The sequence below is a fragment of the Schistocerca nitens genome, chromosome 5, assembly GCF_023898315.1.
Source record: "Schistocerca nitens isolate TAMUIC-IGC-003100 chromosome 5, iqSchNite1.1, whole genome shotgun sequence".
NCBI classification, from domain to species: Eukaryota; Metazoa; Arthropoda; class Insecta; order Orthoptera; family Acrididae; genus Schistocerca; species Schistocerca nitens.
The window spans coordinates 642,935,723-642,949,570 of NC_064618.1; the positions used below are offsets into that span (position 1 = coordinate 642,935,723).

Here is a 13,848-nt window from a genome sequence, read left to right on the forward strand (position 1 = left end):
TTTTGGGATTGTGTGGATGGTATTCTCCCCCAAGTCGTATTCTACCCACTAATTTGAATAATCTTGAGTTTAAAATTTTTGAGGCTTACCTACTGGCTCTCGACTTTGGATCTTCGTCCGACGACAAGTCAGCGGTTTTTTTGTCATATCGCCAGCACTAGTGGCTGGCATTGTTGAAGTTTCTCCCTCCATTGCTGATGATAGTCTGTAGTCGAAACAGTGGCCTAAAAATGTGTGTACTTACCGCATCGACGTCTGAGGGCCTTTCGCTAGTCGTTACTGCTGTGATTCTTCTCTTGTTATCTGCAAAGGTCGTGCGTTGCAGTGGCCTCCGTTTATTTTATGATGAACATACTGTCATTCTTGAGAATCTCGAAGGCGTCCTTGAACAAAAGGCCGTGACACTTCTTCTCCACAGCGAGAACTGCGTGCTGCTGAATTATATTACGTGGTCGGTCTCACAGAGTGCGTACACTGCCACGGCGTACTTCTCCACTCGTTACAACCAGCAATATTATTCATGCTAGATGGTCCCATTATTGATGGATCGTCTGATCATACCAAGGAAGACTATTCCACATGTACTAGGTATGGTCAGTTGTATCTGTCAATTGATAATACCATACCTGTAAGAAGCCATCGACTACATCAGCTAGGCTGGATGCGACCGGAGAGGGAACATCATTCTCACACTCTACGTTTTATTCATAGGTTTCATAGTGACTGCGAGTGTGGTCCGTTTGTCCTTCGCCGATATGAAACACTCGCTGGTCTAGGTATGGTCGAACTTTCAGGATGCATCGCTCAGACATAGAAAAATAAAATGGACATGGGTCTGGAAACGCTTTATTTCCCTGTTAGAGCTCATTTTTTAATCGCATTAATCATGTGAAACACAAAGAAACACAATGTAGCAGCAGTACATGAAACGTTTTCTTGCATGAAATGTTCGGAATATCTGCTTGGTTACGTTTGGTTAGAATGTACAGTAAGATATACTTCTTAGATTCACCGTCAGTATTCGTTGTTCCAGCTGAAGGTAATGCCGAGATGTTGCTTGTGTTGACATGCGACTAGCTTTATTGCTTGTGTTGATATGCGAGTAACTTCTTTGCTTTACTAGCATCGAGCACGTAACTTCAACTGTTTTAGTGTTCTGTACAGACTGTGCGAAGCTGTCAGATTCCTATGTGCTGTACAGATTGGAAGATGGTAGTGGCCGTGGTGCTCAACGTTTGCTTCGAGACAGATTTCCATAACGACGGTACCCGGACAAGAGGGACGTTTGAAACAACTGGTCGTAGTTTTAGGGAGCGACTGGGGGAGCGTTAGAAGGACGGGGGCACCTCAGCTGGAGGAGGAACTTCTTCGTGCAGTTGACGACAACCTTAGTGTCAGCGTGAGACAATTAGCTGTAACAAGTCATATTGACCATACGACTGTCTGAGGAGTGGTACATGAGAACCTGTTGTATACGTGCCATGTACAGCGTTGCAGGCACTATCAGCAGGTGATCTTCCTGCACGGGTACACTTCTGAGAGTGGTACTTTCAACAATGTGTCAAACCTCACTTTATGGCAAATGTGCTGTTCACGGACGATGCTTCGTTAGAACGTTATCAGATTGTAAATTTTCACAGTCAACATGTATGGGCTGTAGAGAATCCTCCAGAAATTATGTAATAATGTTATCAACAGTGATTTACTGTCAACGTTTGGCCCGGCACTGATAGGGCCTCATGTTCTTCTACTCAAGACATGGTCGGATGTACCCCTGAAAAGACGCACAAGATGAAGGGGTGCATTGTCGTAATAACATTAACCAGTGAGTGTACCATGTTCAAAGATTTGGAGAAATGTACGCCCATGCAACATTATACGTCCACACACCCGGGCCACCAAAACGATCATGATCGGCTATGTAGCTCGGTGCATTACGTGTTGCTATCTGTCGCCGTTAGAGCGCACGTCCAGAAGAACTACTCAGACTCAATCAGCTCTCATGCCAGCACGCAACAAGACTGCTAGTTGCTCCAGTCTGTACGTTGTTGGCACCATTGCAGAAGATGTAGTCCTGTTAAATATGTTTGGAACTGCGTCAGCTCCCTCTCATGGGTCCCTTCTTACCTGCTACACAATGCAGGGGCGTGGGCGTGGGCGTGGTATCTTTGCCCGACATATAGCTTTCTGAACGCGACAGGGAGCCCTCTGGTAACATGATCCCGCAGTTCGCTCATTTCCACCAAGTAATTAATGCGTTATAGTACACTAATGGCCATTAAAATTGCTACACCAAGCAGCAATGCAGATGATAAATGGGTATTCATTGGACATATATATTATGCTGGAACTGACACGTGATTACACTTTCACGCAATTTGGGTGTATAGATCCTGAGAAATCAGTGCCCAGAACAACCACCTCTGGCCTTGATACGCCTGGGCATTGAGTCAAACAGAGCTTGGATGGCGTGTACAGGTACAGCTGCCCTTGCAGCTTCAACACGATACCACAGTTCATCAAGAGTAGTGACTGGCGTATTGTGGCGAGCCAGTTGCTCGGGCACCATTGACCAGACGTTTTCAATTGGTGAGAGATCTGGAGAATGTGCTGGCCAGGGCAGCAGTCGAACATTTTCTGTATCCAGAAAGGCCCGTACAGGACCTACAACATGCGGTAGGGTATTATCCTGCTGAAATATAGGGTTTCGCAGGGATCTAATGAAGGGTACAGCCACGGGTCGTAACACATCTGAAATTTCCACTGTTCAGAGTGCCGTCAATGCGAACAAGAGGTGACCGAGACGTGTAACCAATGGCACCCCATACCATCACGCCGGGTGATGACGAATACACGCTTCCAATGTACGTTCACCGCGATGTCGCCAAACATCCTGATGCTGTAAACAGAACCTGGATTCATCCGAAAAAATGACGTTTTGCCATTCGTGCACCCAGATTCGTCGTTGCGTACACCGTCGCAGGCGCTCCTGTCTGTGATGCAGCGTCAAGGGTAGCGGCAGCCATGGTCTCAGAGCTGATAGTCCATGCTGCTGCAAACGTCGTCGAACTGTTCGTGCAGATGGTTGCTGTCTTGCAAACGTCCCCATCTGTTGACTCAGGGATCGAGACGTGGCTGCACGATCCGTTATAGCCATGCTAGTGATAAGAGGCCGTTGGGATCCAGCACGGCGTTGCGTATTACCCTCCTGAACCCACCGATTCCATATTCTGATAACAGTCGTTGGATCTCGACCAACGCGAGCAGCAATGGCGCGATACGATAAACCGCAATCGCGATAGGCTACAAACCGACCTTTATCAAAGTCGGAAACGTGATGGTACGCATTTCTCCTCCTTACACGAGGCATCACAACAACGTTTCACCAGGCAACGCCGGTCAACTGCTGTTTGTGTATGAGAAATCGGATGCAAACTTTCCTCATGTCAGCACATTGTAGGTGTCGCCACCGGCGCCAACCTTGTGTGAATGCTCTGAAAAGTTAATCATTTGCATATCACAGCATCTTCTTCCTGTCGCTTAAATTTCGCGTCTACAGCACGTCATATTCAGGGTGTAGCAATTTTAATGGCCAATAGTGTACTTCATCCATCTCATCTTCAAGTTTTGCAGAGCAGTGTCCTTTCAGTACGTCCAATAAATAATCGAATGCTCTGAGTGTAAATACTGCGTTGCGTTCCTGTCTTCGAGCAGCAGATGAGGCTATGATAGTGAAGTTTCTGAAGCGCAAATAATGTATCAGTGTAGTATTGACGTGTGAAACACTGTGGCATATTTTATGGAGCTGCTGCCTCCGCTGATGTTCAGTGAACGTGTGCCCACAGATGTACCGTCACGAGGGCCCGTGGCCGATGCGGGGCTCCATCCAGTCGATGTCGTACTACCGCACGGTGACGCGCAGGGGCTGGTTCCAGGGCGACATCGGCGTCATCTTCAGGTAGGCTACACTCTGCGTGTGGGAACACTGAAAACTTCTGCCACTTGCACTGGAAGCAGCTCTAATGCTCGACGCCGGCCGGGGTGGCCGAGCGGTTCTAGGCACTACAGTCTGGAACCGCGCGGCCGCTACGGTCGCAGGTTCGAATCCTGCATCGGGCATGGATGTGTGTGATGTCCTTAAGTTAGTTAGATTTAAGTAGTCATCAGTTCTAGGGGACTGATGACCTCAGAAGTTAAGTCCCATAGTGCTCAGAGCCATTTTTTTAATGCTCGACAACACGTACAGACGAACAAGGGCACCCATGCGATAGTTTGTAGAAGGACGGGGATAGACCTGGGAAGACGAATAGGGACTTGTAAGTAGCTATAAAAAACCTGCAAATAGGCCTAAATATTTTCAAATCAAATTCTTGAATTGAAAACACCTGAATATACTATATTTGTTTCTTTTTGAACCTCTTCTCTCTTCAGTTGCAAATATATAAGTTTTATAGGTTAATTATTGTATACTGCAAGTGTATTAAAATCTGTAGTGACCTATTTCTGACAATCGATCCCTACAAGTGTACAGTGCTTCGTAAACTTTCCGCGAAGTGTTAATTTACGTGCAGTGATATAGTTATTCTTTGACTTAGCTTTTGTTAGTTATTCCGTGCTGTTTATGTCTACACAATTCATTCATGTGTGTAGTGTTCAGTTATTGCTAAATATATGTGGGAATAAAGGAATTGTTTTCTCCAACACCCACATTTGGTGACCCCGACGACTACGTAATATCCGCGTCGGCTCCAGCGTTTAACGAAGTTCCGCAACGTTCACGTTAGTAACTTCCGCGCCAGCCGCGTCGCGCTCGTTTCAGCACCATAATGACCGATTCGCCAGTCTCAATTCAACCTGAAGCCAGCAGTGCAATTAACAGGGTGACGATAAAACCTCCACCATTCTGGTTACATAATCCTCTATTGTGGTTTGCCCAGTTAGAAAGCCAGTTCGTCCTCGCACAAATATCGGCGGACGAAACTAAGTGCAGCTATGTGGTTGCAGCACTTAAGAAGATCTAGCAGCAGAAGTACAAGACATCCTAGCCGCACCACCGGATACCGATCGTTATGCATCCATCAAAAACGCATTAATAACTCGTTTGTCACAATCAGAGGCAAAACGGCTAGAGAAGCTACTGCGCACTGAAGAACTCGGAGATGGCACTCCATCACAGCTCTTACGACGTTTGCGCACACTGGCAAGTAACACTGTAACTGATGATGTGCTACGAAATATATGGTTGTCTCGGCTGCCGTCAGATACTCAAAAAATTCTCACGGTATGTGCAGGCGATTTAAACGCACTGGCACAAACGGCCGACAGGTTAATTGAAATGTATCCCACATCAAGTGTCTCGACATTAACGCCACAACAAGAAAATTCGCACACAGTGACGTTAGTCTCCCTACAATCACAACTGGCAGAGTTGACCGCACAGGTAGCTGCATTACAAACAACGCACAACCGCCAACGGCCACGCCGCCGACAGTCACGAAGTCGCAGTCTATCACCATCACTACAGAACTTAATGCTGGTAGCACAAGACATTTCGTAATGATGCACGGAAGTGTACGCCACCCCATGTTGGGGTACAACACCGATACGTGGGTGAATGTTATCCTGTTGTAAAACACCCTCTGGAATGCTGTTCAAGAACGGCACCACAACAGACAGGGTCGCCAGATTGACGTAACAGATTTGCAGTCAGAGTGCATGGGATAACCAGGAGAGTGTTCCTGCTGTCATATCAAATCGCACCCCACGCCATAACTACAGGTATAGGACCAGTGGTTGCAGGCACTCAATTGGCCTCTTTATAACCAAAACACGGCCGTCAGTGGCACCGCAGCAGATCCTGACTTCTTCCTAGAACACAACGGACCTCCACCCGACCCTCCAGCGAGCTCTCGCTTGACACCACCGAAGTCACAAATGGTGTTTTCTCGGGCCAATGCAATGCACACTACAGGGTGTCAGGCTCGGAACCATTTGACAGTACAACTTCTTTATTTTAAATCAGTTGCATGATTTCGGTCTTAACTGTTCGGCCTTAAGTGTTCGTTGTGTGACAGTTGTGCCAACTGCTGCTCAGATTGCCGCTGCAGAAGCATTACGATGCGCCTCCGCTTTACGCCAAACATGATGGTCTTCGCTCTCGGTAGTGCGGCGTGGTTGACGGAGCCCAGTATTTTTGCGACCGTGCATTCTCGTGATCACCAATGCCAGCAACTGTATCCAGTGGCTACGTTCCTGCCAAGTCTTTCGCAATACAGCAGAAGGAATATCCATCTTCTCGTAGCCCTATCTCACGCCATCGTCCAAACTCAGTGATATGGTGATAATGGCGTCCTTGTCGCCTCAAAGGTGACTAACGCTCACAACAGTTAGAGCGTGTATTGAAATCAAGCCTGATTTGCATCTTAATTGTATCGCCACTGGCGCCACTCTTATCCGAATATAATTTTATTACTCAGAGAGATTTATTCCTTTCGCATTTAAGCACAATGGTCAAAAAATTAATCACTCCAAGGACACATCTCGGTAATACCGTTTAGCACCGCATCTAGCCTTCATAATGGCTGCAGTTGGGCGAGGAACAAAGTCCACAAGTTTCTTCAAGTATTCTTGAAGCCACCTATTAGCGATTGCACACTTTAGGTACCAAATTGCTGTTCCAAATAGTCACAAATAGTTTCAAGTACTTCCTGTGGCTTTAAGGTCAGGTGGCATAGAGGGCCAGTAATTGTGCGACAGGGTGCCTGAGTGTTTGCGAAACCAGAAGATTATGTATGCAGCTCCGCGAACAAGGGTCGTGTCACTTGTGTGATCTCGGACGGTGAGACAATCAATAGCAAATTCATCGATAAGACATATACCTTATATATGAATCGATAACACTAGCTAACCGAGGGTGTTGAAATAGACGTCCTCGTTCTTGCTTATGGTGAATGAGTGCGCCCAAGTCGTGGTGAAAACACACTCCTCGAATATCTTGGAACTACCCCTAGCCTGAAGTACGAGAGGCGTTTTAAAAGTCCGTGCAAAAATAAAAACTACATACGTGTTTGGGGTAAACCTTTTTTTATTTTTCAACAGTCTCCTTTTCGACTTATACACTTCGTCCAACGCTGTTCTAATTTGTTGATCTCTTCCGAATAATAAGAACTGTGCAAGTCCGCAAAATAGCTGTTAGTTGTTGCAATCACCTCCTTGTTTGAATAAAATCTTTGTCCCACCAGCCATTTCTTCAAATTTGGGAACAAATAGTAGTCCAAGGGAACCAAGTCTGGAGAATAGGGGGGATGTGAAGTGAGTTGGAATCCTGTTTCCATTCATTTTGCGACCACAACTGCTGAGGTGTGTGCTGGTGCATTGTGATGGAAAAGGACTTTTTTGCGGTCCAATCGCCGGCGTTTTTCTTGCAGCTCGGTTTTCAGACGATCCAATAACAATGAATAATATGCACCTGTAATATTTTTACCCTTTTCCAGATAGTCGATGAGGTTTATCCCTTGCGAATCCAAAAAGATATTCACCATAACCTTTCTGGTCGAAGGACTGGTCTTCGCCACTTTTGGTGCAGATTATCCCTTGGTAACCCATTGTTTAGATTGTTGTTTCGTCTTCAGGAGCCGGCCGAAGTGGCCGTGCGGTTAAAGGCGCTGCAGTCTGGAACCGCAAGACCGCTACGGTCGCAGGTTCGAATCCTGCCTTGGGCATGGATGTTTGTGATGTCCTTAGGTTAGTTAGGTTTAACTAGTTCTAAGTTCTAGGGGACTAATGACCTCAGAAGTTGAGTCCCATAGTGCTCAGAGCCATTTGAACCATTTGAATCGTCTTCAGGAGTATAGTAATGTATCCATGTTTCATCCACAGTGACGAAACGACGCTTAAAGTCCTGCGGTTCTTCCTGAACAGCTGCAAACCAACCTTGCAACACTTCACACGATTCTGTTTTTGATCAAGCGTGAGAAATCGCTGATTGCGGATAGCTTTCTCATGTCCAAATGTTTATGCAAAATATTATGTACCCGTTCAATCGAGATGCCCACAGTACTTGCAATCTCACACACCTTAACTCTTCTGTCATCCTTCACCATATCATGGATTTTATCAATGATTTATGGAGTCGTAACCTCCACAGGGCGTCCAGAACGTTCAGCATCACTTGTGCCCATATGGCCACACCGAAAGTTTGGAAACCATTTATAAACTGTCCTAATCGAGGGTGCAGAGTCACCGTAATGCTTCTCAAGCTTCTCTTTAGTCTCCTAAGGCGTTTTGCATTTCATAAGGTAATTTTTAATTACCACGCGAAATTCTTTTTCGTCCATTTTTTGACAATCATTCGACTGTCTTGATTCACACGAATGCCAAACACAAAGAAATAGACCAATATGGCTGAAACTTGGTGTGCGTTCTTTCCAAAGATGCTACTAACTGAACATGGCCTTGATACGCGCCGGTGGTGCCATCTCTCGGACTTTGCACGGACTTTTCAAACTTCCCTCGTAACCCCTCCACAGACAGCAGGTTAATCATCTCATTGTGTTGTCGGTGTGCTGCGTTATATCATTTGAAAACAGGGGAAATCGTGACTCTTTGAACCACAGTACACGCCGATAGTGAGCCACTGTCCAGTTTCTCCATCTATATGGCTACTCCGCAATTAATACTTAATTGCCTGGCAGGGGGCTCTTCGAACCACCTTCAGATTATTGCTCTATCTTTCCACTCTCTAACAGCGTGCTGGAAAAATGAGCACTTGAATCTTTCTGTATGAGCTCTGATGTTCATTATTTTATTATGGTGATAACTTCTCCCTATGCAAATTGCCGAGAGTAAAATAGTTTCACATTCAAAGGAGAGAGTTAGTGAGTGAAATTTCGTGGAAAGATCTCGCCGAGCCGGCCGAAGTGGCCGTGCGGTTAAAGGCGCTGCAGTCTGGAACCGCAAGACCGCTACGGTCGCAGGTTCGAATCCTGCCTCGGGCATGGATGTTTGTGATGTCCTTAGGTTAGTTAGGTTTAACTAGTTCTAAGTTCTAGGGGACTAATGACCTCAGCAGTTGAGTCCCATAGTGCTCAGAGCCATTTGAACCAATTTGATCTCGCCGAAATGGTAAACGCCTTTGCTTTAATTATTGGCATCCCAATTCGCTTGTCATCTCCCATACTTTTCGATAATACAAAACGAGGTGCCCTTCTTTGAACCTTTTCCATATCCTCTGTCAATTCTATCTTGTAAGGATCTCACAATCTAGTAGTGAAAGAGCCAGCGTTGTGCAGGCAGTCTCCTTTTAGTGTACCTATTGCTTCATATCAGTGTTCTGCCAATAAAACGTAGTCTTCGGTTTGCCTTCCCTGAAACATTATCTATGTGATAATTGAAATTCAAATTGTTCATGATTGTAATTCTTAGGTATTTAGTTGAATTGACAGCCTTTAAATTGGAGTGATTCATGGTGTCACCGAAATTTAATGCACTACTTGTAGCACTCATGTGGATGGCCTCACAGTTTTCCGTACTGAGAGACAATTGCCACTTTTTGCAGTATACAGATATCGTGTCTAAGTCATTTTGCAATTGATTTTGATCTTGTGACGACTTTACTAGACGGTACATGACAGCTTCATCATCAAACAACGCAAGAGTGGTTCTCAGATTGTCTCATAAGCTGTTTATGTAGATTAGGGACACCAGAGGGCCTATAATACTTGGGGAACGCCGTATATCATTTCTGTTTTACTCGATGAATTTCCGTCTATTACTAAGTACTGTGATTTGTGTGACAGGAATACACGAGTCCATTCACACAATTGAAGCGATACCCCAGAGGCACGCTATTTTATTGAAAATCTCTTGTGAGCAACGCTGTAGAAAGCCTTCTGGACATATATTTCTGTATCGTTTGGCACAGTGAAGACTTGCAGATTAGTGTGCTGCTGTGGGCACGTCCTCTCTCGTTCGAAAACTGAGACAGATCAACATGCATTCAGTGTACGCAGCAGTTACTGTTACATTTGAAAGCGGTTGTTGCTGACAATGCGTGATATTCGTCTCTAGTGCCTGTTCATTAGCATAATTATGAATGTTACGCGGCTGCAATTGGCACATCATTCCTTGTAGAAGCGTCATACAGTCCGTAATGCTACATAATGTTATTGGTAAATTGGTAAATTGCGCAACTACATTCATGGAGTGGTCATAATAACGTCCCAGATACGATACCTTCTCTCTGTCATTATGTCACGTCCCCACGTGGACCCATCTTACTGAGCTCATCTCATACAATTGATTGGCACACACACACACACACACACACACACACACACACACACACACACACACACACACATGTTGCGGTGCATGTCAGCGGTGGAGGATTGAATGACCACGTGGTACGAGTTCTATATGAGGAGCATCGATTCAAAACGTATTAAATGGAGCCGAGGCCAAAATACAGTTTGATGCGTTTCGACCCCAATTATGGTATACTCTTTAACGCTGTTGAGTCAGATCCAGTAATTTCGCTTTCTTTCGTATACTAATATAATGTTGAAAAACATGAATGTGATCAAGTCGCATTATGTACACCGCAACCAAAAGTTCAGAACACATTATGTTCAGGGCAAGTTTCGTAGCATGCGTTATTATCCCGCTCTTTTCATTGGTGTTTCTGCTATTATCATCACAGAGTGATGTTTATTACATGACTGCGCATTTTCGATCACCAAACAATGGCTCTGAGCACTATGGGACTTAACTTCTTTGGTCATCAGTCCCCTAGAACTTAGAATTACTTAAACCTAACTAACCTAAGGACATCACACACATCCATGCCCGAGGCAGGATTCGAACCTGCGACCGTAGCGGTCGCGCGGTTCCAGACTGTAGCGCCTAGAACCACTCGGCCACTTCGGCCGGCTTTCGATCACCGTGGACGCCTATTTACCTGTGGAAAGCGGTAGAAAGGAAGTAGAATGAGAATTAGAGTAGCGAAAACTAAAATACAGCGTGAAAAGGAAGCTTAATAAGTAATGGCACTTGATGTGTTTTATGAATGATCAGTGAAATTTGTGATGTCGGAGCACTGATGTGTTATTCGTGAGATAAAGATTGCATAAATGCGTGTTTTTGTACTTTGATTGAAATTTACTGTCTGTAGTTATGACGTGACGAGACGTACTTAATTTTAGCTGTTTCAACCAAGATCCATATTTAAGTAATTCTGCGCTGTCCTTTAAACGTAAAGAAGGCAGATTCAAATGTGGAAGCATCCCAGTATTCTACCTGGAGAAAGTAAAAGAATGAAGTTTACACCGTACCGAACACAGTGGAACAAGGTCGCAGACTCTCTTATATGATGAACGTTTCATCTCAAAAACCACCGAGAACAGAGAAGCATTTCGCAGGAAAGCGCAGTCGAAATTCCGAATGGTAAGCCGAGAGAATTTCGTGACGCTAAGAAACTGGACGTCAATAAACTTTTGAAAACAACATTTGGAGACAACTGGGAAGAGTTTGACAGTTTGCAGTTTTATGTTTCGGCACTAAACGTCGATGCGACATCAGGTGAAAGTGGTATGCCAAGTCATGACGACGATGACTGTGACTGTTGGCGCGAGGAAGAAGGACTAAGCGCAAGGTTGTAACACATCGAGCTACCGTCAACAACATGTTGATATCATTATTTTTGTACGTGATGGGCTGTGTCCAACAATAAAATCAATTCAAAATTGAAATGATCGATTTAAATCACATTGTGTGAAAACATGGTTCGATCTGAACGTATACTGCTTATATGAGTGCTCACGTGAGTATTCTCACACCCATGGATGATGATCTGGACGCCTGTGAGGATCGTCATATTGTAAGGGCAGCAGTGGCAGATCGTACAGCTGCCACAGCACAGATAAGAGGCCTTGTGGGACCAGACGTGTCAACACGAACTGCTGCGAGCCGGTTATTAACAGTGGGGCTACAGGCACGCACACCTCTAGCCCTTCTTCCACTCACGCCAAAGCATCGACGTGCATCGCTCGACTGGTGCCGACCAAGGATCACTTGGAAGATGGGATGACGCGCTGTAATCTTCAGCGATGAATGTAGATTCCGCCTGCTAGTACAATTTATATCCGTTGAGCACTCTCTCTTCCAACACGCACTGGCCCTACAAGAGGCCTTATGGTCTAGGGAGCGATAAACTACGACTCTCGTTCACCCTTTTTGTTTCTAGGGGGCTCTAGCCAGCCCTCGGTACGTGCAGAATATTATTAGACCCATTCTTTAAGTCAAGGGTCTTCATACTTTTTAGTCCGCGGGCCACATTGACTCCTCCACGAAGTCATAAGAGCCAAGATCTACCTAGTGGGATTAAAGCACCCTAGTACTTCATGATCACCGTAATGTAAGGCTAAAGGAAAGATGAAATCGCAAAAATCTAAGGTTGTGGGAATAGCTAGCACTGAAACGAACTACGATTTTTATTTAATTACATAATTTTGATTGGTGGACGTACCTGACCGAAATTGTGGCGTATTTTATTCTGGCGAATTTCACCGACAAAAGAGTATGTCACTGCACATTATTCTTCACGAGAGCGTCCAGCAGAATTAACGAAATCTCAAAATCATTGTTAGCAACACTATTACTGCAAGACGTAACAGAGGTAGAGTATGTCAACGCATTGTTATTTCAAGCGGCGCAACAATAAGTTATGTAGTCTTGTAGTGACCAGGAGAGCCAGAGCATATAATTGATAGTTCTGTTGCGTAATTGTATCTATGTTGCGAGTGTCTCACGAGTTTTTTAGTTTTTTATGCGCTGTACTATTAGGTGAGACGACGAAGTGTGGGACAATTCAAAGTTTGAATTCGAAGAGGCAAGGAAAATCTGAAAATCGAAATACGTATAGCACGACTTGAGTATTTTTCAATGTATTTTTAGTGGAACTACAGTGTAATTGTGAGTATTTAATTTAGTAATTAAAGTACCTTAAAAATAAATTCATTGCATTTTGTTTAGGCAGACTACTCCCTAGTTTTACTAGTATTAAATGGCACAATTTTATTTTCAGGTTACAATATTTTGTGAAGTTCTGTACAAATATGGAAAAGAAACGAAAGGTTGACAGTGAATGTAGAATTTTTAAAGAGCAGTGGGGATGTCAATATTTCGTGGTGGAGTCAAGCAACAAACCAATGTGTATTATTTGCAATGAAGCAATATCAGTCTTCAAAGAATTCAATATAAAACGTCATTATGAGACTAAGCACACTCATAATTACTCCAAGTTTACAGGATGCCAACGATTAGAAATGTATGAGTCTCTGAAACGCCAGCTAAAAACCAAGCAGTCGCTGTTTAAGAAAGTAAATGCTGAACAACATGCAGCAACTCGTGCTAGTTTTCGTGTGGCTCATTTAGTAGCGAAACAGTGCAAGCCATTTACTGACGGTGAATTAATTAAGAACTGCATTATTGCAACAGAAGAAGAAATGTGTCCAGAAAAAGTTAATTTTTCTATTTAAAAACAAGTTTATCGTCACACTGTGGCTCGAAGGATAGATGACATTGGCACAAAATATATCAGCACAACTGCGTGACAAAAATCAAGACTTAGACTGGTTATCTTTAGCCCTGGATGAGTCTAGTCTGTTAACCGTTCTTTTTTTTCCACTATCGCACGGAGAATGGTCTGTCTGTTTATTGTGGATAGCCATAAGTTTAACCATGACCTTCCGCTTTGTAAAAATAGAGCTCAGGCAATGTCGCGGTGTATTGGTCGCGATTGGCCTCTAAACTCAATTGTTGGCAGTATAGGTACCACCTCAAGTATTTGGC

General features: G+C 44.4%; 1 protein-coding gene across 1 annotated transcript in view; it reads left to right on the forward strand.

The window, feature by feature from the left end:
- LOC126259352 (probable cytochrome P450 301a1, mitochondrial) overlaps window positions 1-13,848 on the forward strand; it is a 222,350-nt gene that overhangs the window by 91,432 nt on the left and 117,070 nt on the right. Inside the window, exon 4 of the mRNA XM_049956078.1 lies at window positions 3,846-3,958. Within this exon, the coding sequence (XP_049812035.1) occupies window positions 3,846-3,958 (113 nt within the window). The remainder of the gene's footprint in view (window positions 1-3,845; window positions 3,959-13,848) is intronic.